The sequence below is a fragment of the Patella vulgata genome, chromosome 4 (assembly GCF_932274485.2).
Source record: "Patella vulgata chromosome 4, xgPatVulg1.2, whole genome shotgun sequence".
Taxonomy (NCBI): domain Eukaryota; kingdom Metazoa; phylum Mollusca; class Gastropoda; family Patellidae; genus Patella; species Patella vulgata.
In genome coordinates this window covers 60,416,944-60,444,211 of record NC_065882.2, presented here as the reverse complement: position 1 = coordinate 60,444,211, position 27,268 = coordinate 60,416,944, and the positions used below count along the sequence as shown (strand labels likewise).

The following is a 27,268-nucleotide window of genomic DNA, read 5'->3' as shown; positions in this document are numbered from 1 at the left end:
AAATGGTGTCACTTTTATGAAAATCGAATAATAATTGACTCTTTTACAGGCAAACTAGCGTAAAAAGTGACTCATGCAAAATTGCCCATTTCTCGGCAACTGCGCATATTACAAATTAATTTTCACATACATTCTCTCCGTATATATTATTGCTACGAGTTTATGAAAGTTACGAAGTAATATTTTAAAATATGAAAACGCTGGATGGGTTGTAAATAGCTTAATTTTACACCTTTTTTTCACCTTTTAATCGAAATAGCCCGAAAACGGAATCGAAATTAAAAAACATGGTCCCAACATTTTGTGCGCCTTTAAAAGGCGCACAATTTCAGTTATACCAGATTTGAAAAAAATAATATTTGCTTTCGAAAAATGGTACCTAACTGTCAAAATTGTAGTTTTTTGTCAATTTACGCCACTTCCGGTGCCGACAGATAACACTATTGGTAACAAAAAAAATGACAATTGAGACAACGGGGCATATGAACTTTGTTTTATACAAATCGAACAATAAATAATTAATCTAGGACTGAAAAACTGAATTAGCCAATGGGGGCCAAGGAAAATTACCGAGACAAAAAATTTTCACATTTTTGCCCAAGTCAGAGGACTCGTTATATTTGTGTAAAACACGATTAAAAAATATTCATAAATAAAAAAGTTTTTTGTAAAAATTTAAATTTTCTAAATTTAGCGCCTAATATCTGCGAAGATTTGCCGAAAATCAAAAATCAAAAGTAGCGTAGCTATGTGCCCCGTCTCCGGCTATGCCAAAATGCATCGAAAGTTAAAATCCAATGATTATTGTTAAAATTACTGCAATATTTCTAAAAACGATAGCTTCGGTGATTTCGGACATTTCGCATTGTCGCAGAACGTTCAAAATAGCTTTATCCTCTAAGTCACACCCACTTTTCCGATAAAACCGAAGAAATCGTAACGATCCGACAATCAGTTGCTGAGATCTACTCAAAACAAAAGAAGAATAATAATAATAAGAATAACTAGAACTGCGAAGCAGTAATGACGGGTTTCACCGGTGCCACGTTACCCTAGAACTTATGTCACTTCCGGTACCAATGAAACCGTTAAACAGGTTTCCACATAAGCATTGCACACATAAAATAAAATGGACGCAGAAACAACCAAATCCAGCAATCAATTCATTTGCTACATGTCAGTGATCCTGTCAAAATTACATTACTTCCGGTGATAATGAAAATGTTAAATTGGTTTATGAAATCAGAAATAGCATCATCACATGGTGAAAATTTTATGTAAATCCTATAATAATTGCCACCTTTATAGACCAAAAACCTTGAAAAATGACTTGTAGAAAATCGCCTATTTCTCTGCAACCGTACAAGTTAGAAACCATTTTGAGGTATCTGTATGATCGAATGAGTTCATTCTATTTGTTGATTGGAATCAAATATCTTAATTTTAAAAACATTACAAATCTGATTCATTTGAATAAAATATCTGTTTTGAAGGCTAAAAATACAGTTTTTGCCAAAATGACGTTACTTCCGGTGATAATGAAAATCTTAAATTACTTGTATGAAATCGTAAATGGCATTATGTATCACACAGTGAAAATTTCATGAAAATCGAATAATAATTGACACTTTTATTGACAAAAAACCTTAAAAAGTGACCTGTTGAAAATTGCCTATTTCTCCGCAACTGAACAAGTTAGAAACCATTTTGTGATATCTATATGATCGTAAGGGTTCATTGTATTAGTTGATTTGAATCAAATATCAAAATTTTAAACAAATAACAAATATGACTCATTTGAATAAATTACTGGTTTCGAAGGCTATAAATACAATTTTTGCCCAAATTACGTCATTTCCGGTGATATTGAAAATGTTAAATTGGTTTGACCTAGTTAAAATTGACATTACACATCAAATGGTGTCACTTTTATGAAAATCGAATAATAATTGACTCTTTTACAGACAAACTAGCGTAAAAAGTGACTCATGCAAAATTGCCCATTTCTCGGCAACTGCGCATATTACAAATTAATTTTCACATACATTCTCTCCGTATAGATTATTGCTACGAGTTTATGAAAGTTACGACGTAATATTTTAAAATATGAAAACGCTGGATGGGTTGTAAATAGCTTAATTTTACACCTTTTTTCACCTTTTAATCGAAATAGCCCGAAAACGGAATCGAAATTAAAAAAACTGGTTCCAACATTTTGTGCGCCTTTAAAGGGCGCACAATTTCAGTTATACCAGATTTGAAAAAAATAATATTTGCTTTCGAAAAATGGTACCTAACTGTCAAAATTGTAGTTTTTTGTCAATTTACGCCACTTCCGGTGCCGACAGATAACACTATTGGTAACAAAAAAAATGACAATTGAGACAACGGAGCATATGAACTTTGTTTTATACAAATCGAACAATAAATAATTAATCTAGGACTGAAAAACTGAATTAGCCAATGGGGGCCAAGGAAAATTACCGAGACAAAAAATTTTCACATTTTTGCCCAAGTCAGAGGACTCGTTATATTTGTGTAAAACACGACTAAAAAATATTCATAAATAAAAAAGTTTTTTGTAAAAATTTAAATTTTCTAAATTTAGCGCCTTATATCTGCGAAGATTTGCCGAAAATCAAAAATCAAAAGTAGCGTAGCTATGTGCCCCGTCTCCGGCTATGCCAAAATGCATCGAAAGTTAAAATCCAATGATTATTGTTAAAATTACTGCAATATTTCTAAAAACGATAGCTTCGGTGATTTCGGACATTTCGCATTGTCGCAGAACGTTCAAAATAGCTTTATCCTCTAAGTCACACCCACTTTTCCGATAAAACCGAAGAAATCGTAACGATGCGACAAGTAGTTGCTGAGATCTACTCAAAACAAAAGAAGAATAATAATAATAATAAGAATAATAATTTTAACAAAAACAATAGTGTTTCACACAAGCTTCGCAGTGTGAAACCCTAATAATTTTAACAAAAACAATAGTGTTTCACACAAGCTACGCAGTGTGAAACCCTAATAAGAACTAGAACTGCGAAGCAGTAATGACGGGTTTCACCGGTGCCACGTTACCCTTGAACTTATGTCACTTCCGGTACCAATGAAACCGTTAAACAGGTTTCCACATAAGCATTGCACACATGAAATAAAATGGACGCAGAAACAACCAAATCTAGCAATCAATTCATTTGCTACATGTCAGTGATCCTGTCAAAATTACATTACTTCCGGTGATAATGAAAATGTTAAATTGGTTTATGAAATCAGAAATAGCATCATCACATGGTGAAAATTTTATGTAAATCCTATAATAATTGCCACCTTTATAGACCAAAAACCTTGAAAAATGACTTGTAGAAAATCGCCTATTTCTCTGCAACCGTACAAGTTAGAAACCATTTTGAGGTATCTGTATGATCGAAGGAGTTCATTCTATTTGTTGATTGGAATCAAATATCATAATTTTAAAAACATTACAAATCTGATTCATTTGAATAAAATATCTGTTTTGAAGGCTAAAAATACAGTTTTTGCCAAAATGACGTTACTTCCGGTGATAATGAAAATCTTAAATTACTTGTATGAAATCGTAAATGGCATTATGTATCACACAGTGAAAATTTCATGAAAATCGAATAATAATTGACACTTTTATTGACAAAAAACCTTAAAAAGTGACCTGTTGAAAATTGCCTATTTCTCCGCAACTGAACAAGTTAGAAACCATTTTGTGATATCTATATGATCGTAAGGGTTCATTGTATTAGTTGATTTGAATGAAATATCAAAATTTTAAACAAATAACAAATATGACTCATTTGAGTAAATTACTGGTTTCGAAGGCTATAAATACAATTTTTGCCCAAATTACGTCATTTCCGGTGATATTGAAAATGTTAAATTGGTTTGACCTAGTTAAAATTAACATTACACATCAAATGGTGTCACTTTTATGAAAATCGAATAATAATTGACTCTTTTACAGGCAAACTAGCGTAAAAAGTGACTCATGCAAAATTGCCCATTTCTCGGCAACTGCGCATATTACAAATTAATTTTCACATACATTCTCTCCGTATAGATTATTGCTACGAGTTTATGAAAGTTACGAAGTAATATTTTAAAATATGAAAACGCTGGATGGGTTGTAAATAGCTTAATTTTACACCTTTTTTCACCTTTTAATCGAAATAGCCCGAAAACGGAATCGAAATTAAAAAAACTGGTCCCAACATTTTGTGCGCCTTTAAAGGGCGCACAATTTCAGTTATACCGGATTTGAAAAAAAATAATATTTGCTTTCGAAAAATGGTACCTAACTGTCAAAATTGTAGTTTTTTGTCAATTTACGCCACTTCCGGTGCCGACAGATAACACTATTGGTAACAAAAAAAATGACAATTGAGACAACGGAGCATATGAACTTTGTTTTATACAAATCGAACAATAAATAATTAATCTAGGACTGAAAAACTGAATTAGCCAATGGGGGCCAAGGAAAATTACCGAGACAAAATTTTTTCACATTTTTGCCCAAGTCAGAGGACTCGTTATATTTGTGTAAAACACGACTAAAAAATATTCATAAATAAAAAAGTTTTTTGTAAAAATTTAAATTTTCTAAATTTAGCGCCTAATATCTGCGAAGATTTGCCGAAAATCAAAAATCAAAAGTAGCGTAGCTATGTGCCCCGTCTTCGGCTATGCCAAAATGCATCGAAAGTTAAAATCCAATGATTATTGTTAAAATTACTGCAATATTTCTAAAAACGATAGCTTCGGTGATTTCGGACATTTTGCATTGTCGCAGAACGTTCAAAATAGCTTTATCCTCTAAGTCACACCCACTTTTCCGATAAAACCGAAGAAATCGTAACGATCCGACAATCAGTTGCTGAGATCTACTCAAAACAAAAGAAGAATAATAATAATAAGAACTAGAACTGCGAAGCAGTAATGACGGGTTTCACCGGTGCCACGTTACCCTTGAACTTATGTCACTTCCGGTACCAATGAAACCGTTAAACAGGTTTCCACATAAGCATTGCACACATGAAATAAAATGGACGCAGAAACAACCAAATCCAGCAATCAATTCATTTGCTACATGTCAGTGATCCTGTCAAAATTACATTACTTCCGGTGATAATGAAAATGTTAAATTGGTTTATGAAATCAGAAATAGCATCATCACATGTTGAAAATTTTATGTAAATCCTATAATAATTGCCACCTTTATAGACCAAAAACCTTGAAAAATGACTTGTAGAAAATCGCCTATTTCTCTGCAACCGTACAAGTTAGAAACCATTTTGAGGTATCTGTATGATCGAATGAGTTCATTCTATTTGTTGATTGGAATCAAATATCATAATTTTAAAAACATTACAAATCTGATTCATTTGAATAAAATATCTGTTTTGAAGGCTAAAAATACAGTTTTTGCCAAAATGACGTTACTTCCGGTGATAATGAAAATCTTAAATTACTTGTATGATATCGTAAATGGCATTATGTATCACACAGTGAAAATTTCATGAAAATCGAATAATAATTGACACTTTTTTTGACAAAAAAACCTTAAAAAGTGACCTGTTGAAAATTGCCTATTTCTCCGCAACTGAACAAGTTAGAAACCATTTTGTGATATCTATATGATCGTAAGGGTTCATTGTATTAGTTGATTTGAATCAAATATCAAAATTTTAAACAAATAACAAATATGACTCATTTGAATAAATTACTGGTTTCGAAGGCTATAAATACAATTTTTGCCCAAATTACGTCATTTCCGGTGATATTGAAAATGTTAAATTGGTTTGACCTAGTTAAAATTGACATTACACATCAAATGGTGTCACTTTTATGAAAATCGAATAATAATTGACTCTTTTACAGGCAAACTAGCGTAAAAAGTGACTCATGCAAAATTGCCCATTTCTCGGCAACTGCGCATATTACAAATTAATTTTCACATACATTCTCTCCGTATAGATTATTGCTACGAGTTTATGAAAGTTACGAAGTAATATTTTAAAATATGAAAACGCTGAATGGGTTGTAAATAGCTTAATTTTACACCTTTTTTCACCTTTTAATCGAAATAGCCCGAAAACGGAATCGAAATTAAAAAAATGGTCCCAACATTTTGTGCGCCTTTAAAGGGCGCACAATTTCAGTTATACCAGATTTGAAAAAAATAATATTTGCTTTCGAAAAATGGTACCTAACTGTCAAAATTGTAGTTTTTTGTCAATTTACGCCACTTCCGGTGCCGACAGATAACACTATTGGTAACAAAAAAAATGACAATTGAGACAACGGGGCATATGAACTTTGTTTTATACAAATCGAACAATAAATAATTAATCTAGGACTGAAAAACTGAATTAGCCAATGGGGGCCAAGGAAAATTACCGAGACAAAAAATTTTCACATTTTTGCCCAAGTCAGAGGACTCGTTATATTTGTGTAAAACACGATTAAAAAATATTCATAAATAAAAAAGTTTTTTGTAAAAATTTAAATTTTCTAAATTTAGCGCCTAATATCTGCGAAGATTTGCCGAAAATCAAAAATCAAAAGTAGCGTAGCTATGTGCCCCGTCTCCGGCTATGCCAAAATGCATCGAAAGTTAAAATCCAATGATTATTGTTAAAATTACTGCAATATTTCTAAAAACGATAGCTTCGGTGATTTCGGACATTTCGCATTGTCGCAGAACGTTCAAAATAGCTTTATCCTCTAAGTCACACCCACTTTTCCGATAAAACCGAAGAAATCGTAACGATCCGACAATCAGTTGCTGAGATCTACTCAAAACAAAAGAAGAATAATAATAATAAGAATAATAATTTTAACAAAAACAATAGTGTTTCACACAAGCTACGCAGTGTGAAACCCTAATAATAATTTTAACAAAAACAATAGTGTTTCACACAAGCTACGCAGTGTGAAACCCTAATAATAATTTTAACAAAAACAATAGTGTTTCACACAAGCTACGCAGTGTGAAACCCTAATAATAATTTTAACAAAAACAATAGTGTTTCACACAAGCTACGCAGTGTGAAACCCTAATAATTTTAACAAAAACAATAGTGTTTCACACAAGCTTCGCAGTGTGAAACCCTAATAATAATTTTAACAAAAACAATAGTGTTTCACACAAGCTACGCAGTGTGAAACCCTAATAAGAAGAATAATCTTAACAAAAACAATAGTGTTTCACACAAGCTACGCAGTGTGAAACCCTAATTATACATTACGGCAATTAAGGTAGGCTATATCCAAAATACCATATTCAAACGCGCAGGAAAACAGCGGAATTTATCGAGGACCGATAGGACTCTTTTCGTGTCTGGTAGATACGGGGGCTTAGTGAGATGGCGCATAACTGAGCACTAAACTGATCCCTGTGTTGTCCGAGAAAGTGGCATGTCTGTCAGGGAACATCGTCTAGTCTTTCGGATGGAACAAAAACCCGGGGTCCATGTAGGCTACACGTTGGCTTGCATGTAAAAGTAAATGCCGCTGTCCACACAAAATTGCCTCGTAGCGTATAATAATGGACCGTATGGTGAAATATATTGCCCGTCTTCGTTTTCCAGGTAGGTACACTGGTACACTGAGGTCCGTTTTCGTTGTTTTAGCTAAAGGGGAGTAACTGTATTTAAAACTCAAAAGTCGCCTCCCTTTAACGAAGCTCTCTAATTTGAGAGTCTAAAAAGTTAATAAGATCAAAACAAGAAAATCAACGAACTATTTCTGAATTTGTGTACATTTTCGACAAAATGATTTCCATATAAGAACACATTGAGACACTTACCTTATAAAGTACGTATATTAATATCTTAGCTTGAATGTTAACTATATATCGTACAGTGTAGCTGCATATAGTTTCTCATGAAGAATAATAAATTTAATATGCTTTACCCGTTCAGTTGACTTTAAAAATCATGATATTCATATTGTTAAAATTAAAATTGACAGGTTGTCCTTACTAATAGACAGTGTCACCGCAGACCCCTTGTGTGGCATTCCCATCTATCTGGGTATCTATAAGTTAAACATTCTGCAAATATACATAATGGACCTAATTTTTTGTCTCATGAGTCATGTAATCAACCAATCTGTTTCATAGAGGATTACAAAAGTCTTCTAATAATATGAATATCTCTGTAAAAGACAACTACCTTCAACATGTGACGTCTCATCACACGGCGTCAATCATTGGCTCAATGGTGCATGCATTGTTTACATAAGACCTTACTGGTATGGGCAGAATGGAGTCTTTTACTCATTTTAATACCCATTTACACTAAATAGGAAATAATTTTTACCTACAAATATGTCATTAAACATCTTTATTTATTTTTCTAATACATAAAAAAAAAATGTTTTAGAATTTAATTTGTCGGAGGAAAAAAGTAAATATTAATGTGGCTCATTATGTCACATTGATGTCATCCTTATCTGTTATTGTAGCGGCCTAGTGAATATTCACAGCTGATCAGTGTGGTAATCGACTAGATGCTTTTCCTGGCTAGACCATCCCCTCTGTCTTGCATGCCACAGCTGAAAACAGGTAACTGCCATGGGATCTCCTGGAACAAGTGCCATTTTTCTCCAATATGACATGAAAATATAAATGTTACAATAAGTTGAATAAGCTTAGACGATGCTGCATATGATTCGTAAATGGACAGAATAGGATTAGAAAATGAATATAACACTTATTTAGTTTTAATCATTAAGCCATAAAGATCTTATACTTATACATGTAGGAAAATGATTTATCGAAACTTGGTACCTGTAGGCTATATATGTTGCTAGTACGTTAACACTTAGCTATAATAAGAATAATAGATCTTGTATGAACTCCTGCCATTTCCAAAACCTCCAAGTGAACATATATACATGTATCTGTTGTGACAAACTGCTTGTTAAATATATTGTTAGAACTGTGTTGAAACTGAATGATAAATCATAACTTATCGATATGACAACAATTTCTTTTAATAAGTCCTATTATATTTCATGATAACAATTTCAATACCTAGTATATGCAATTTTAACAATAGATGTTTGTTTTCAACCCAACAGTTAATTGATTGCCTGTATGCATGAGAAATAAGAATGGCTTGTGCTGCGACGCCCAGTGATGGAACTCAAAGCCCTTCTTCTAAAGATTCCAATCATACAACAGTTAAACTGTATATAACCTCATATACAGATGAATTCTACGCTGAACGAGATGTTATTAAAAGAGAGGTGAGTCCATTTTTAATACACACTCAATATGCACATTTATATACAATGACATGGTTCCAATTCAGTCGTAGATTGGGTTTATTTATTTTTTTGGGGTGGGGGGGGGCGCATGTTTTTACATTATTTTTTTTCTATATTGTTTGAAGGAGACAAGACTTGTATTTATAAGGCAAGTTGTCTGGAATTATGAGTTGATCAGAAAAGATGATTGTATTTTATCATAGTATTTTTGTTTGTTTCTACAGATTTTACCTGAAATAAGATCATGGTGTGAGAAAAAGAAACTCAGTTTAGTTGAACAAAATGTTAAATGGGTAAGATATTGTTAGTAATATAGCTTTAGGTCTTCAGTTTTTTACTTTTATGTTATGTACCTTATTTCTAGAATGCTATTATTGTCACATGTCTTTTCTGTCTTATAAATGAATTAGATAATTACTTCAATTAATTCCAACTACATGATTACGTTCATAAAATTACCAAGGACTAAACCGTGAAGTTGGGTTATGTGTTGTAGGGAGGACGTCATCCGGACTCTCGTGAAGTTGCAGAGATGGAGAAAGTGCAGACTGGTATTGAGAACTGTTACTATAACAACATCATGCCATTGTTTATAAATCTTACAAGGTAAGTTTCAACACGCGATAGTGCTTTAATTTTCAGATCAGAGGTATGCAGACTTGGGTCTATATCCAAGTGTTAAAAAATGACAAATGATTACAGTGAAATGTCATTGCTGAAAAGTGCTACCATGGCACCACCAAATTTCTTTATATGTTCAAAACATTTTTTTGCCGTTTTCATCCATATAGACTCAGAGTTTTGCTAAATGAGCTGATCAGTCAAAACATTTCAATTCCGGTGCTATACCTGTTTATTAGTAATGATTATATTTGTGGAAATATTTTGTAGGGCTATCCAAATTTCCAGGAGAAACAAAAAAGTTTGGGCACAAATTTAAGTATAATGCTAGATTATTGAAATAAGGTGGGAGGGGGATGGCTGAATGGTTAGCACGTGCGCGCTGTATCATAAGGCCTGTCATATAGTTGACTGGCGTGGTTTCGAATCCCCAGTTGTACGTAACGAGAAGTAGGGTCGCCTGTCCAACCTCTTGGGTTTTCTCTGGGTCCTCCGGTTTCCTCCCATTGCTAAAGACACCTACGCGCAAGCGAATTATTGAAATAAAAGATTAAACCATATGTTAGTTCCGAAATGACCTAGTTTATGTCGAGTGGACGGTAAACCCCATTTTTCTCTCTCTCTCTCTCTCTCTCTCTCTCTCTCTCTCTCTCTCTCGTTCTTGAAATATTATAATTTCTGTATCAATACATGTACATTCTGTATGTTTTGGTTACCTACATTGTAATAATAGTCCTGTGCTTGGTAACATACCATTAAAATTTCATTTCATTTCTTAATTAATGTTGCAAACATATGACTTACGTTACTAATTCTTTTGGTGTATTCTTATGATTGTATAGTGAATCTATTGGCTGGGTTCCGATGTGGGGAGAATATTCAGATGAAGTAATTGAAGATTATATTGAAGCATATGGTCTACTAGTAGAAGATCTGGAAGTATTATATGGAGCTTATAGAGATGATAATCACAATTGTAAGCTGATTAAAACTCTGATTGATTAATCTATGTCTCACGTCATAAGGTCAAAAGTCGTTCGTATGACACCTGACATGACCTTCCACTACAACGGTCACATCTTCATGTAGTGTAGGCCATCGAAAGTTAAAAAAACGAAACGAAATATAGATCTGTATTTTGATAGTTTACCATATGTAGTAATACATAAGAACCTGTCCTTGTAATAAAATTCACAAGAATGGGGGTACTGACTCTATTTATATTAATTAAAGTCTCAATGCACAAGAGGGCCAGTGATTATGGATTGAATAGTGTTCTTGGGTGCTGAATGGTGAAAATAAACAATGTAGTTGTGTGCATTTTTGGCCTAAACATTCATGGATAGAAATGAATGACCATTCAGTCCGACTTCAGCCAACTAAAGAGAAAAAAGATGGTGGAATGGGTCGATTTAAATAATTTTGAACCACAGTACATTTTGGTAAAATTTCTTTTTAATGTGTATGGTCATATTATATGCCTTTGAGTCAGGAATATTATGCCTTAAATACTTAAATAAATCTCTTTTAAAGACGTCATTAATATCGGTTGGGAAAAAACCCCCAGATGGGTGGGTAAAGTGTGAATTCACAATTTCAGCTAACTTGTAATTTGAAAGTTTTCAAGAAATAAAGAAAACCCGTTGTCTTACACCACGTTATTTACATTATTATTTGATGTATTTCAGCACTGTTTTTGATCCGAGATGATTCATTTCTAGACTCTGTACCAGATGAGGAAAGGAGTTGTTTTGTTCGTAAGACTTCAATATCACAGAAAGTCTGTGGACCAAAAAACAAAATAGCACATAAATTCCCTGTAAGTATATTTTATATTTTGTATATGCCATATCTCATCTCACTGTAACCTGGGTATCATTGAATCTTGTGTATTTAGCACTAATTTCTTTTGCATTCATTCAATATCAAATCTTTGTTTAAAAATTTGTAAAAATCATTTAAAATCACCCCAAATCATCTAATTTGTTCATGTGTCCAGTTTAAAGCTGACCATTCAGTTTTGATAATGAATGTTGAATTTACAAGCATTTAATTTCTCGATCACTGTTAAAAAATAAACAACCCATGATTAATAATGATTAATTTTTGAACAGTGGTCAGGAAATTAAATACTTGTAAATTGGACACTCATTATCAAAATTAATCAGTCCGCTTTAAACTGGACACAAGAACAAATTAGATGATATTGGGTGATTTTAAATGATTTTTAAACAATGATTTGATATTAAACGTATGTGAAAGAAATTAGTGCTAGATACACAAGATTAAATGATACCTGGGTTACGGTGCTAGTTCCCTATAAGTATCTTATTAAATTCCATTTAAGTAAGTTCCTTATAATGTTAAATTCCCTCGAAGTAAATTGCCAATAAATAAGTGTAATAAATTTGATACCTTGTTCACTTCCCTTGTTAAATTCCCGGTATGTATAAACTGCATCTCATTCCAGGATCATTTATTTGGTATTTTTTTTACCAATAACAACTTTCTTGTAAATATTACACACGTTTGTATATTGCTGTACATAGCTTTTGTTCAGTTGTCATTCCCTCAAATGAAAGAATAATCTTCTTTTTCTTAAGTTTCAATAGAAAAGTGTGTATTACATCTCATTTCTTTTTTTCCTAGAGTCACAGAATTATAAATTACCGGGCCGAATATCGTGGTGTTGATCACAAAAGGCGTCCATTGTTAAAATTATCAGAAGACTTAAAACAACAGGTATGTGTGATGAACTTGGTTAATGTACATTATATCATTAGTGTTCTCATTTCATTGTTAAATTTTCTTCTGTTGCTTATTTCAGATAATAAATTTTGTAATTGCAAGAATAGGTTATGATTTTTGTGGTGAAGATTTACCAATAAACTATCATCCTGACAGTCACATGTTATCAGCACATCGTGACTTTCTGTACGAGAGGTGTCAGATAGTTCATGGAAGAAGTGATGTTTTACAAAAGGTTTGTGATGAAAATAATTTAACTCAAAGCAAGGTTCTTAATCCATTTTAAATTTAAAACGGACTGGACAGGGGCCATAATTGGATTGTCCTAATTTGTAGGAAAAAGGCTCAGTAAGCTCCCAGGTTCTTGATGATTTGTTATATATATATAGCATATTATTCTGAATACCGTAATCTGTGACAAATCTTGATATAATATTCTGATGTTATCAAACTACCTACTACATTTAGCTTGGCAGGTATCCAAGAAACATTATATCATACATTGAAAGTGTTAATTCACAGTTTTTAGATAAAAGATTAAATTTGTAGTATAATTAACTTTAAAGATATATGTTTCAATTTTGATGGATTTTTGAATTGAAAACAACATGTTGTTTGTATTTTTAGATTGAAGATTATATTCTAAAAGATGAGAAAGACGTACCTTTATTACTATTAGGCACACCAGGTAGTGGCAAGTCATCAATCATGTGTAAAGCTGTGGATGTTGTTATTAAAAAACTCATGGAGAATCACCAAACTAGGTACATTTACAATTTACATAAATCCATTCACCTATTATACTAGGATTAGCTTTGTTAATTTTTCTGGGTGAAACTGACAAATATTATTGTACCGATTTTCATTTTGATATTGTTTTTAAAGAGGCAGTACTATTTTTGTAAAATATAATTTACCGTGAGTTGACTATATAGTTACATATATTCAAACTGTATTACAGTATGCAAATGTTAGGAATAATCTGCCATCCATTGCCGAGATATAAATTTTTATAAATCAGGTTGTATCCATTATAGTCTAATAAGTCTATAGTGTTTTTTTTACTCTGAGTTGGTAATCAGCTGTGTCCAAGGTTATTTTTGATATGAGTATCTATACAATTAATTATCTTTTCTTATAATAACCAGTTGCAGATCTATAGACAACAGTATAAAAGTATTATTCTAACTTGGAGCTTTTTGTTGTTTTTTTTTTTTTATAAACAATATTTGTATTCAGTAGATATCTTAATTTGGATTGTAAATTGGCAGGTTTTCTTTTTTTGGGGGGGGGGGGGGGGCGAGCAGTAGTGAAACAGAAACATCCGCACCCTCCAAGAGTGCCCTCCATCAAAATATTTTGCATCTTCAACTGGTGGTAAAATATTTTTAAATTGGTTTATTATAAACAGGGGTGAAGGGAAACCGTGGCATGTGTTTTACCACTTTGTTGGTGCAGTACCAGGTTCCACCGTTTTGGAACCAATGTTGAAAAGACTTCTCAGGGAAATGGAAGTTGTTAAGGTGAGAAGTAGAATGTTATTTGTTGAATTATAGTTATAAATTTAAGTATTATATTTAAAACATTTTTTCCATAAAATTAACCATGTATTTGTTACTGAATTCTATTTCGATAGGGATTGGTTCAGGACTTTACTGACCCTAGCCTTTTGGAGAAGTCATAAGACTATTAGAATGGGTTTCTCGTTTCATCCATCCATCTGTCTGTCAAACATGTACCTTTTGCATCACAATAACACTGGTTCTAATTAAGTTAACATTTGTTAAAAATAGGTGTGGGTGTTCAATGACTGAGTATTTTCCTCTCAGACTAAGCAGTGATAACCAATTTGTTTTTTCAATGCTTTGGAAAACGATAACTCAGGTTAAGCATTGTGATAAGCAATTTGATTGCTTGATGCTTTATAAAAAGATAAAATATGCATTGATTGTGATTGAGTCTGGGGAGATCAGCCTCGCTGTTACCTTTTGTATATTTATATTGAGGGTTTTATTGACAGTTGCTTTTCATTAGATCTAGACTGCAGTAGTTGAATGATTAGAATACTAAACAAGTCCCATTCCCACTTGCCAGAGTATTGCCTGTGCGATTGAGAATTCTATCAAGTTGTTCGGTTAAATAAAATATACTTGACCTTTGGGTTTTGAAGGATGAAATATGTATAATGCTATTAGCTAAGAATATATAAAAATAATCATGTGTTGTCCTCAGAATGACCTCATTTAGTGTTGATTAGATGTTAAAGGCTGTTATATCCCAATTCCTATCACAGATGTGTTGTTTTGATTTCAGGATTCCAATATGCCGAAAGATTTAGATGGAACGGCTCAGATGTGTTGTAGTATGTTATCTAATCCTAATACTAAACCTATTATTATATTTATCGATGCTCTTAATCAGGTAATTTACATGTTTACTTAGGTAGGTTAAATTAAAATGTATAAACGGTTGCATTGCAGCCTTATAAAACTTCCTTAAATTTAAAATTCTGTGCCCAGCCTACTGATCTGAATTTATACACTGCTAACACACCGTCACAAAAACTGTGCTTCCAAAATGAGTGCCTAAATTAGATTTGCCAAAATTTAAATTACTATCTTTCGGTTAAAAATCATTCAAATCGTTCAACAATTTCATGGACCAGCTTATCTCATAGTGTTAAAAAACTTCAAGCTCACTTGAATCTTTTAAAGGAAATTTGAAATCTCATTTGTTTAGCTTTGAATATAAGTGATCAAGTTATTACAAGTGTGTAAAGTGCACCGAGGTGGTGTTTTGAGCATGCATTTCGGTTAAAAATCATTCAAAAACATCAAGCTCACTTGAATCTTTTAAAGGAAATTTGAAATCTCATTTGTTTAGCTTTGAATATAAGTGATCAAGTTATTACAAGTGTGTAAAGTGCACCGATGTGGTGTTTTGAGCATGCATTTGTAAATTTAACCAGTGCGATATAAATGTACAATATTGTTTTTAATAAATGGTTTACTTTGTTATAACCAATGCGCTAAAAGCTGATTTCTACTAAAATTTTATTGACTGCCCATACTTTTAAAAATGGAAGGTTTATCTGTATGCCTATGAGAATTTACAATGATAATTAATGGGAATAGTTTTCATAAAGTGTAAAATGTTGACAATGAATAATTACAGTCTGATATGTGTGCAAGCATTCCCTTTAAAATTCTTGCTTCTGTCCTGCATTCCCGTAAAGGTAGGTATAGTTGATTAGTGTCACATTATTGGAAATTGTAGTGTGATATTTGTCGTTATTCAAGTTGCCTTGTATAAAAGAATAATATAATATGTAAATATATCTTATTGTATAGATTACGGAAGAAAAGGAAGCCAGAGTTGTCTCTTGGTTACCAAGGAAACTAGCGCCAGAAGTGAGAATAATAATATCATCTGTCAATAACACATTTCATCATAAGTCATTGATGAGTCGAGAAACAAAACCTGTGGAATTAAATGTCAAACCACTTGATCACCTATCTAGAAAGGTAATTGTTAGTTTAGAGTTATTCTCCTTTTATCTAAAGATCGTACCATAGTTGTCTGTGATCTGAGCACTAATAATTTGGCTCAAATATTTTTGCATATGTACGACAATAATTTATACCCTTATCAGCATGTTACAGCCATTTTAATTGAAATTTCAGGAAATAATTAAAGATATATTAAAGAGATATAATAAGAGTTTGACAGAAAGGCAACTTAATAGATTATTACGTAAAGAGTCATCAGAAAATCCGTTATGGTTGACAGTTGCATGTGAAGAGATTCGTCTCGTAGAGAAAAAGGATACTGTAGATGATAAGATTGAAAGTTTACCTGATGGTTTATTGAAGTAAGAATAATGAAATGAAATGGGGTTTAACATCCTGCTGTTGTGCTCCGACAGAGCTTATGGATATGGGCTTATGCTATACAATGTGCTATGAGGGAATTTTTGCCCAGACAGCGGCGCTACGGTCTACTCTAAAATCTAATTCAAATGCCAAGGGTTCTTTTATGTGCACACCAAGGTGTACACAGAACCTCGGTTTTTCATCCTATCCGTGACTATATGTTGTCCCTTGACGGGCTCTCTGTCCTGCACCACTGACAAGGGGGAACCACACCGGAACACTCCAATGAAATTTTTCTACCTACACAGGGTTCGAATACGAGACCTCCGGTTAGCAAGCTAACGTCTCAATCACCAAGCCACCATGGCTCCCATAAGAATATAGACATTATGGGTCATATAGATAGTGGTCATATTAAAATTCAAACTAAATTGAAATATTACAATTCAAATATTAGAAGCAAATTGAAAATAAATAACTGGCAGATAATTATTAAAGTTGTTTCTAATATATTAAATGCAATCACAAAGCTATAAAGTTTAGATACTGAGTAATATCAGTAGATATAGCCCTTCATCCTTTAATTTTAAACAAATTGAAATGAAATGGGGTTTAATGTCTTACTTTTCGGCACAGATAGCTACTACAACACTTAGTTTTCCATCCCATATGACCGACTAGACACTGATTGTTGCCAGACTCTCCACCCTACCCCACTGACAACGGGAAACCATGCTGGAAAAATCCTGTGGAACACAAGGTCTCCTGGTTAGCTGTAGCAAGCCAGCGCCTTGGCTAGCAAACCAGCAAGCCAGCACCTAGGTGTTGTTGTCAGAATAGTTATTACTTATACTTATGATTAGAAGTTTACGTAAAACAATATTGGGACTATCATATCTTTTTTTTCTTATTTTATAGGCCCGTGGATTATAGAACATAAAACATTACAAGTCCCAAAATTATAAAATCTTTTGGAAATCTATCAAAAACATTGTTTTTATTTCAGTATTTTAGAAGAATTATTAACCAGATTAGAGCATTGTGAAGGTGGTCAACTATTGGTAGCAACATTGTGTTTACTTGAAGCTTCAGTTTCGGGATTGCTGGAATCAGAACTACGGAATATTCTTGGTGATAAAGAATCATTAACACCTCCGTCACCTTATGATGAAAAAGGTATGCTAGAATCTTTAAGCTGTTTTCTCAATCACTAGTAGCTGTCAACAAATATATTAAAATCACAGACACAATGACAGACAAAACTTCAGTTATTCAACAGGATTTATTCATATTTGTAATTTACAGTACTGTTTTGGTATAATCATATAGTCTTTGTTATCCAGACATATATTGTCTATGCTCTATCCACGAATATAGGTCTGGGAACATTGGTTCTAGAATCATCACTAATGAGACAACTATACAATTATTTTCTAAGCTATATTTTACAATTCAGCCTGCTTATCTCATTAATTTATGTTCACTGTGTTGTCAAAAATACATTTTGGTACTTTTGTCATAAACACTTGAAGAATTGTAAATTGATATTTCACATTGACGACATAGGAAGATGCCCCATTTCCTGCTGCAGTTTTCTTCATATTGCCTAAATGAAAAGTTTCATTAATATTTTTCCAGATGAAAAAGAATGTTCAGAAAAGGAGAAAGCTAAAGTAATTGGACCGCTTCCAGATAAAAAGTGGAATTTTGTGTTCACCACTTTACGACCTTTTCTACGGCCATATGGAGACAGCAAGGAAGGTCGACTTGATTTTTATCACAGAGCACTTAGTAAAGCAGTCCGTAAAAAGTATGTGTATTTACTTGATATTCCCTATGTAACATTACTTGATCTCTATATTAAGATGTTGTTTGTACTTTTGTTGCATTTTGTACTTTGTATATATGCACCCGTCTTCATTAGCCCAGTCAGAGCAGAAGAGTCGGACGATAAAACCCATTTCATTTCATGTATGCATGCACCCACATTAAAATATGGTTGTATATTAGCATCACCCCTGTTTATCAGTTCATCCATCCACTAGAGCCTAAACAAATTGTCTGAAATTGGTACACAGTGTTTATGTTCAAGAGATGAAGAATCCTATCTATTTGTATCATTTTTTATACGCCCACATTTTCATGTGGACGTATTATGCTGTCGCCCCTGTCCGTCCGTCGACAATTTGTTTGTGGACACTCTACAGGTCACAATTTTTATCTGATTTTGAGGAAACATGAAATATAGGTCTATCTTCCAAAGATCTTGGGTCCTTTTGATATTGGCATGTATCAGACCATAACTTCATGGATTATGGTCCCTAATTGTACGAAAAATCATGTTTTTAGCTTGTGGACCCTCTAGAGGTCACAATTTTCATCTGATTTTGATGAAACTCGAAATGCATGTTTATAACCCAGATATCTTGATTCCTGACTGCACGAAAAATGGCTTTTGTTCTTAGCTTGTTCTCTATCCATTTCTTGGAAAATGTGGACATATCTTGTCTAGCAGCAGCTGGTTGATAACTACTGTCAGAGTTATTGTCCTTGGTCAATTTTTAAATCTGGTGAAGGCCCTAGAAGCTTAAGTCAACACGTAATTGACTTGAAATCTATGCACTGTGTTAAAGACTGTCAGTCACATTTTTTTGAATTTCCCTTTGTTTAGATATTTTTGTAAGAAAGATGGAAGCGAGGAAGTGGATGTTGATGAAGTTGATACAGATATACCAGATGCTGAACAATGGTGGCATTTAAAACTTGCTGATTATTTCGAAAAATCTAACAATGTTGATAGAATCGTAGAGGTAAGAGTTCTGTATGACCATACAAATGTTTTGATTATGATCAGTGTCTTGACTTTTCAATCGAGGCCATATAAAGAAAAATAATCTGCTACGTCACTTAAAAGGGTCACTTTACCAATTTATTTCAGCACCACATGGATATATGTGGTCGTATATTGGCATTAACTCTGTGTTTTTGTCTGTCATCCAGAATTAGGACTCTTGTATCACTGTGACAAAAGTCATCATCCAATCTGTATGACAGTTATGTGCATTATTCAAATGAGTGGGCATATGTTTTGTTGCCTAGCAGTCTTATCTATTTAAAAAAAAATAGAAAAATGAAAACATTCTCATTAATTTACTGCACATGCATTGACAGAGATATTATGATTTAGGTTCCAGTCACACTGTTGTAATTTTTATTTTTTATTTTAAAGGAATATCCATTCCATCTAACAGCTTTAAAAGATAGATATAGACTAGCACTGTGTTTATGTGATTGGAGAGTATTTGATAAACTTTATAATGAAGAATTTAGTTCTCTTCTTCTAGCTCACTGGAGAACAGTAAGTATTTGTGTTTTAACTTTGAATAACATGGTTAGTGATCGTTTAATGTTTATGTAACTGACTTATCTATACAGATTCTGTTTCTCTTGAGTCAGGGAATTACTTATTGTTCATGTTGACAGTTTACACATACTGTAGAAAGCTGCCTCATCAAAATTTACATTCTGTTACAGTTCATATTAAAGGTTGTTTTATTATTTTCTTAGGTTGGCTCAACTAGTGAGATGTTGAGTCAATATGAAGCTGAATTACGAAGATTTGAACGAGATGATAATGTTAATGAAGAAGCTGTTTCTATCAGATATGAAAAAGTTTGTAGGGTTGTGTGAGTACATGCCATAATTAATACCTACATATTCACTCATTCTTATTACATGTATAACAGGCAAGTTTGAAAAAAGGAAAAGAGATTTGTGAACGATATTATTTAAGGATTTATTCTATACTGAGATGTTGTGATATATATAGAACAATTTCATTTTGAATATTTAAGATATTTTATTCTAACAGTACAATCTTTGATTTATTAATTTCATTTTACACATTCCAGGATACAATCAGGAAAGCATCATGAAGCCTTAGAACTTTTAAAGACTGCCATGAAAATAGAGGAACGTGAGCTTGGTGCTAGACCTCATAGAATGGTAGAACTTTATGCACTAATGGCAGAAATATATGATGAGGTAACTATGATATTAAACTGATTCAAAACATAATTGATTTGAGACATAGATGATTGATATCAATGTAACATTTGGTTTGAACAATTTTGAATTACAAGTATTTGATAGAAATAGAAATATATTATAACTATAATAAATGTATATGAAATTATAATAAATGTATATTTTTATTTTATTCTAGAAATTATATTAAATGTATATTGTTATTTTATTCTAGAAATTATAATAAATGTATATGACATTATAATAAATTTATATTGTTATATTTTTCTGGAAATTATAATAAATATATATTGTTGTTTTATTCTAGGAATCATAATAAATGTATATTGTTCTTTTTTATTCTAGAAATTATAATAAATGTATATTGTTATTTTGGTTTCGATTCCCTGGTTGTACGTGACAAGGAGTAGGGTCGCCTGTCCAACCTCGTGGGTTTTCTCCGGGTCCTCCGGTTTCCTCCCACTGCTAAAGACCCCTACGCGCAAGCGAATTGTGTAAATAAATTAAACCATATGTTAGTCCCGAAATGACCTAGTTTGTGTCGAGTGGACGTTAAACCCCATTTCTCTCTCTCTCTATATTGTTATTTTATTCTAGAAATTATAATAAATGTATATTGTTATTTTATTCTAGAAATTAAAGTTAAATGATTTTGTTTCTCCGTGTCAATTACCTGACTTAAGGAAAACTATTTATTATGGTAGAAAATCAATAGCCATTAGAAGAACATTACCTGGGGCATATCATAAGGTAAGTATATCTCCTTATAGTAAAATTAAATGATTACAGCAGCCAGTGCAGAGCTTTTATATATTATTTATATTTTAAACCTTATAATATGTTATAATGTTTATAATAAGTATTAAAATACTTTCCGAAAAGCACAACCCAAAGTAAGAAGCCTGAATTATGAGAAGACCTTTTCAGAGTTGATCACTTTGAACAATCTTGTGAACACTATAATGATGCTGAAGTTGACATTGATTGATTTGAAATTATGCAGCAATTATATTTAAGAGACGAAGAAGTCTATTGATTTTAAGAAAAATGTTATTAGATTCTAAAATGATGGTCGTTATTTATTCAGCTCAATTACAATTGAGGTTTCTGTCATATTATTTTATTTTACAGTTTAAACTGGCTATGAGTTTAATGAAACTAGCATTTAATATGGAGAGTTGGGAGGCATGTGGGGGAGCTCCTGAACTGAGTGATACAGAAGCTTTAATAGAAGGAAACAAATACATTGATAAAGCTTTAAAAATATTTCAAGAGGTAAAGATTTTGCATTATGTATAAAGATCAAAAGTTATAATAATGTCAGTTGCTCAGCTGTTTTAAGATATTATAGTGTGTGTGATGGTGACTATAAATAAATGACTTCTGGTTAGGCACTAGCTTTTTAATTAGCTAGCTAAAGACCCCTATGTGCAAGCAAATTATTGAAATAAAATTGAATCATATGTTAGTCCCGAAATGACCTAGTTTGTGTTGAGTGGTCATTTAACTTTTTTTATTCTTTCAGCTTAATGACATGGGTCATTACTCGGAAGCTCTAATGACAAAGGGTGTTTTAGCATCTAGAGGTAGTATGGAACAATTAAAGGTAAATATAGATTAAATTTTTTTGTGAATAATAAAATGTAGTTCGAATCGAAGCATTGACTGAGAAGAACCTTGCAGTTTCATCAGTGGCTTTGCAGCAGGTCTAATAAGAAAAGTGGGGCTTAGTCATTTGGATAGCACAAAACATGGAGTCCTTTCTTGTACACACTGGAGTGCATGTTAAAGAATCCTTTGATGTTGGAATTTGATGAAGAGTAGGCGGAAATGTTGCTGCTCCAACAAAATTCTCCTCTCTACCATTGCATACATAGGAAATGATTGTATGTTAGTCTTGAAATGACTAGAGTATTGTGTTATCACTTGTGTTGATTTATATCAACTTCTCTATTTACAGTTGTATAATGAAGCAATGGATTTGTGTATGCAAATGTATGGTGAATATCATATCCTTACATCAAGATTATACATTAATATCGGTATAGTATATGAGGACAATAATAACTACAATAAAGCGTATGAATATTTCAAGAAATGGGCGCGAGTGAGTGAAGAAATTCTTGGGCCTGATCACCCCAAAACTCAACGCGCGAAGGGAGTGTTACGTGAAACACGATACAAAAGAATCGCCCAACAGATGGGAGAATGGGAAGAGGAGGAATCATCATCTGACTCTGATGAAAGCGGGGAGGAAGTAGAAAATCCTGATATTGAACATAATTATGACGATAGCGTAAGTCATGTTGATATGGTAAATAACATATCAATAGACCAATCAGTGAATTCGGCTAGTGTCTTTCTTGATTCTAACCAATCAGCTAGCGAGGGAGATGTTCAAGGTCTGTCGGGTGATAATGCCAACGAGGGTTATCACAATGGTTTCTATGAAGAGGAGGATGTTGAATCCGTTGATGAAGAGCATACCGATAGTGAAAATTTCTATGATGATAACTTTGAGGCATACAATGAGCATTACACTTTGCATACTGCTGTGGGCTCTATCATAGAAGAGTTTAATTTGCATCTCGATGATGATGATGACGATGATTATGAAATTTTAGAACTGGCCTCCACAGAAACCGACGAAACTGATATTCAAGTTACCAGAAATCTGGATAGTTCCAGTGATAATAGATTTGATGAAAATAGTTTAAGTGGATCTGTTGAACAAGTGGATAGTTCTGTATCCGAGAATCGCTATATTAACAGTAGTGTTTTACAACCTGGGGTTAGTGAAGGTCGACGTTTCAGTGAAATGCTCGGCCTGTTAGAAATTGAAGTTTCTGATAATCGTTTTAGTGAAGGTTCAGACAATAATTCTAACAATACTCTTTTGCCAAATCTTGAAACAGAACCTTCGCAGAATAGCTCAGTATCTAGAGAACCGTGTAATGATGCTAATATAGAAGTAGTGGAACCTGTCAGTGTGATCAATGATAACCGTTATAGTAACTATCACGATTCACAGAATCACAATCAACATGACAGTTTACCAGATTAAATTACAAAAATTAACATTTTCTGACCTTACTCATTATTATTCTCTTAGAAATTAACTTAAATGGATAAAAATGTTCATAATTTTTGTTTTTGACAGGTAATAGCAAAAATCATTATTTGTTTTTGTAGTCAAGAAATTGAAGATTAGATAAACTAGTCTACAGTCAAGAATGCTGGGTAATCATGGCTGTACATGTACTTGACAATCAAGCATCTATCTTTAGCTCTATTTTGTGTAGATAGATTTTAAGACCTTTTGATAGGTTTTAGAATATTGTCTTCAGGTTTGTTATACTTCTGAGTGTTGCTCTACCTTTTTGCTTCTTAGTTTTGTTTTTTTTACAATTTGACCCTATATTGCTGAAACCAAATTCAAACATTTCATCGATCTTTCATATGAGCCTAGTTTTATTAGTATAGATCTTTCCTATACTAGTTTTGTTACTTAAAGATGGGTTCCCAGAAAAGTATTTATCTTATTTAAATAAAAGCATGGTAATTTTGGTATATATTGAAAGTAGAGATATCCAATCTTACTAGAAAAATACTGGATTCCCCGAAAAACACTCATGGAGCGTATACAGGACAAAAAGGTAAGCGTTCCCTTAATCAACAGCCCGACGATTAGGAATTAGTATATTAGTATAGACCTTTCCTATACTAGTTTTGTTACTTAAAGATGGGTTCCCAGAAAAGTATTTATCGGGTGGTTATTTAAATAAAAGTATGGTAATTTTGGTATATATGGAAGGTAGTAGAGATATCCAATCTTACTAGAAAAATACTGTATTCCCCGAAAAACACTCATGGAGCGTATACAGGACAAAAATGTAAAGGTTCCCCTAATCAACAGCCCGACGATTAGGAATTTCTGCACGCGCGATGTCAAAGGTCACACACGAACATTGAGCGCTTGATGTACAAGTTGAACTTTATGAAGAGTTAGATGTACAACACTTTCTGAGATAAAAATGATGGCATAAGACATGGGTAGTAGATAATCCAATAAAAAAATTAGGATTCGATATTTGTAATAAATAGTAAGCGATTAAAGACCACATCGTCTTATGTATGCAATGAATTCTCCTCTGACTTCCAAGAGAGGTAAGCCACGTGACGTAAACATGACCTGGTTTGATCAAATTTTTATAGCAGGACATTCCGTCGTCGCAATTACAATGTTTGAGAAGGATTTGAAGCAAAGTTATTACAAATTAATTAGTTTGAATGTTTTTAGTCCATATATACCATTAAGTCACCCAGTTTATACCCGGGAACCCATCTTTAATAAAGATGTTTCATAGACTTGTTTTATTACTACTAGTATAGATCTTTCATATATACTAGTTTTATTAGTATAGGTCTTGCATCATGTGCTAGTTTTATTAGTATAGATCTTTCATACATACTAGTTTTATTAGTATAGATCTTTCATATACTTGTTTTATAAGTATAGGTCTTGCATATATACTAGTTTTATTAGTATAGATCTTTCATATACTTGTTTTATAAGTATAGGTCTTGCATATATACTAGTTTTATTAGTATAGATCTTTCATATACTTGTTTTATAAGTATAGGTCTTGCATATACTAGTTTTATTTGTATAGGTCTTTCATATACTAGTTTTATTAGTATAGGTCTTGCATTTACTAGATTTATTAGTATAGGTCTTTCATATACTAGTTTTATTAGTATAGGTCATTCATATACTAGTTTTATTAGTATAGGTCTTGCACATACTAGTTTTATTAGTATAGGTTTTTCTTGTCATTACTGTTACATGTATGTGACCTTTTGCATCCCCCCCCAAATCCAGCTCACCCCAGCCCACTCCACCAGGTGTAATTATTTGCATATCATTTTTCATAGCAAATTAAGTAGTTTGGTATATTGAAAAGGAAGTAATAAATGCTAATATTATTTAATTGAATGGTAATTAACATATATGTAAACAGTTTGTTTGCAGAACAGTTTTGAAAGGAATAAAAATCCAAATTAGTTATATATGTTTTCTTTAATAATAAATAATTTATGCTTTTTCAGGCAATTAATATTTCACCGAAGTAAATTAGATGAAGCAAATACATTTGTAAAAGTATCTCAAAATTTAATAATTGAAACAATTTCTGTTTACTAAATTATCCAAAGGCCCTTTAGAACACTTTGATTAACCAAAGCACTTTAGATTTACTTTTCAACAAAAACAATGGTTGGTTTGTTTAAACTATTTCAAAACGAAGCTTTTTTTTTTCACCAAAATGCTCTGCTAAATAACATCTTGATATAAAATACTACAGCTATTTTACTGTAGTATCTTTCAGCCTAATCGAGCCATTTGGTGGATTAGACTAATGTTATGATCTGAGATTGGTTTGATTTTCGAATATTAAAATATTTTATTTAGGAGATGTCATACATATATAATTGCAGTTACCCTCTTTGATGGGTGAATTGAAAAGACATGACATTTCATGAGACTTTGCATTTGTTCTCTTCAAATACATATGGTTAAGAAAGATAGTGTTTTAATGTAATAAAAATTCATTAGCTTGATAATATAAGCATACCAGATATTGGTTATCTCTGCTAAATTTGCAGGTACTGACTAGGAGAGTCCTTATACTTGTTGTTTACAGTTGGAATTTAGGTACCTAAAAGCAACATTCATTTCATTTTTGAACAGGAATGAAATTGTACCAGGGTTTTAATTTAAATGACTTCTTTGGCTAGTTTTTATTTACCTTTAGGCTACAATATTTACATTTCTGTTTTATTTGTATTATGCTGAATTCACTCTAGAATTTTAAGAATGAATGAACTTGATTGGCCTTGTTAAATATACTCTTGTCCTACTGTTTTGTGAATTTTATATAAGTTTTATTACATATCCCACAAATGTCAAAAGAGTTGAAGCAGCATGCATACTATGATTGTTTCTCAAAAAATACTAATTTATTTTACAGTACCTCCCCAGAGGTAATGGTGTAATGATTCTCACTTCAATTACAATTTTTGGGAAATAAACTAATTCAAACTGTGACAGTCTAAATTTATGAACCTTTTATTTTAGTATGTATGTATTAATACGACCCGATTGTTAATATATCTATGTTTTTCATCTGTGATATTATGTACATAAATAAATTAATATTTAGAGATATTTATAATGTATGTGTCTATCCAGAGTTATATAAAACACTACAAATACTATTTAATGTTTTATTGTTTATATCACAAATATATATGAAATGAAGAAAGGAAATGAGGTTTAATGTTCTGCATCAACTGGGCTGATAAAGATGGGCATACGCCCTACAGTGTGCCATGACAGAAATTTTCCACGGAGGGCGGCCTACTCCTATTTTGAATTCCAACTATAAAAAGAGTCCCTTTACGTGCAGGCCAATGTGTACATGGGACCTTGGTTTATCGTCCCATCTGAACAACTAGACACTGTCCTAGCCAGGTCCTCTGTCTTGTACCAGTAACAATGGCTAATATCTATTTTCACTACACCTGTTGCTTGTTTCACATGTAGAATTTGATGTACTGAGTAACCGGAATTACGTACTATGGCATGTGAAAAATAATAAGTATTGGGATGATGG

At 32.5% G+C, this 27,268-nt stretch overlaps 1 protein-coding gene across 1 annotated transcript; it reads left to right on the top strand.

Annotated features, from left to right (window-relative positions):
• Window positions 1-7,734: 7,734 nt before the first annotated feature.
• On the top strand, window positions 7,735-26,860 carry LOC126819406 (TPR repeat-containing protein DDB_G0287407). Its single transcript, XM_050547412.2, has 23 exons — window positions 7,735-7,848; window positions 9,118-9,285; window positions 9,531-9,599; window positions 9,803-9,912; window positions 10,770-10,903; window positions 11,616-11,746; window positions 12,577-12,669; window positions 12,755-12,910; window positions 13,303-13,439; window positions 14,087-14,198; window positions 14,989-15,096; window positions 16,026-16,199; window positions 16,359-16,546; window positions 17,554-17,723; window positions 18,186-18,357; window positions 19,219-19,357; window positions 19,777-19,905; window positions 20,115-20,233; window positions 20,459-20,591; window positions 21,228-21,344; window positions 21,726-21,869; window positions 22,120-22,200; window positions 22,555-26,860. Exons 2-23 carry the CDS (start codon window positions 9,151-9,153, stop codon window positions 23,656-23,658), a joined length of 3,855 nt encoding a protein of 1,284 aa, XP_050403369.1. The 5' UTR covers window positions 7,735-7,848; window positions 9,118-9,150; the 3' UTR covers window positions 23,659-26,860.
• The last annotated feature ends 408 nt before the right edge of the window (window positions 26,861-27,268 follow it).

Bases quoted from the DNA above. Each gene is read 5' to 3' on its own strand.
- LOC126819406 (XM_050547412.2), top strand. From the start codon at position 9,151: ATGGCTTGTGCTGCGACGCCCAGTGATGGAACTCAAAGCCCTTCTTCT. The intron at 20,592-21,227 runs GTAACTATGATA...ATTTTATTCTAG, and splicing joins TGGCAGAAATATATGATGAG to AAATTAAAGTTAAATGATTT. The intron at 21,345-21,725 runs GTAAGTATATCT...TTTATTTTACAG, and splicing joins TACCTGGGGCATATCATAAG to TTTAAACTGGCTATGAGTTT.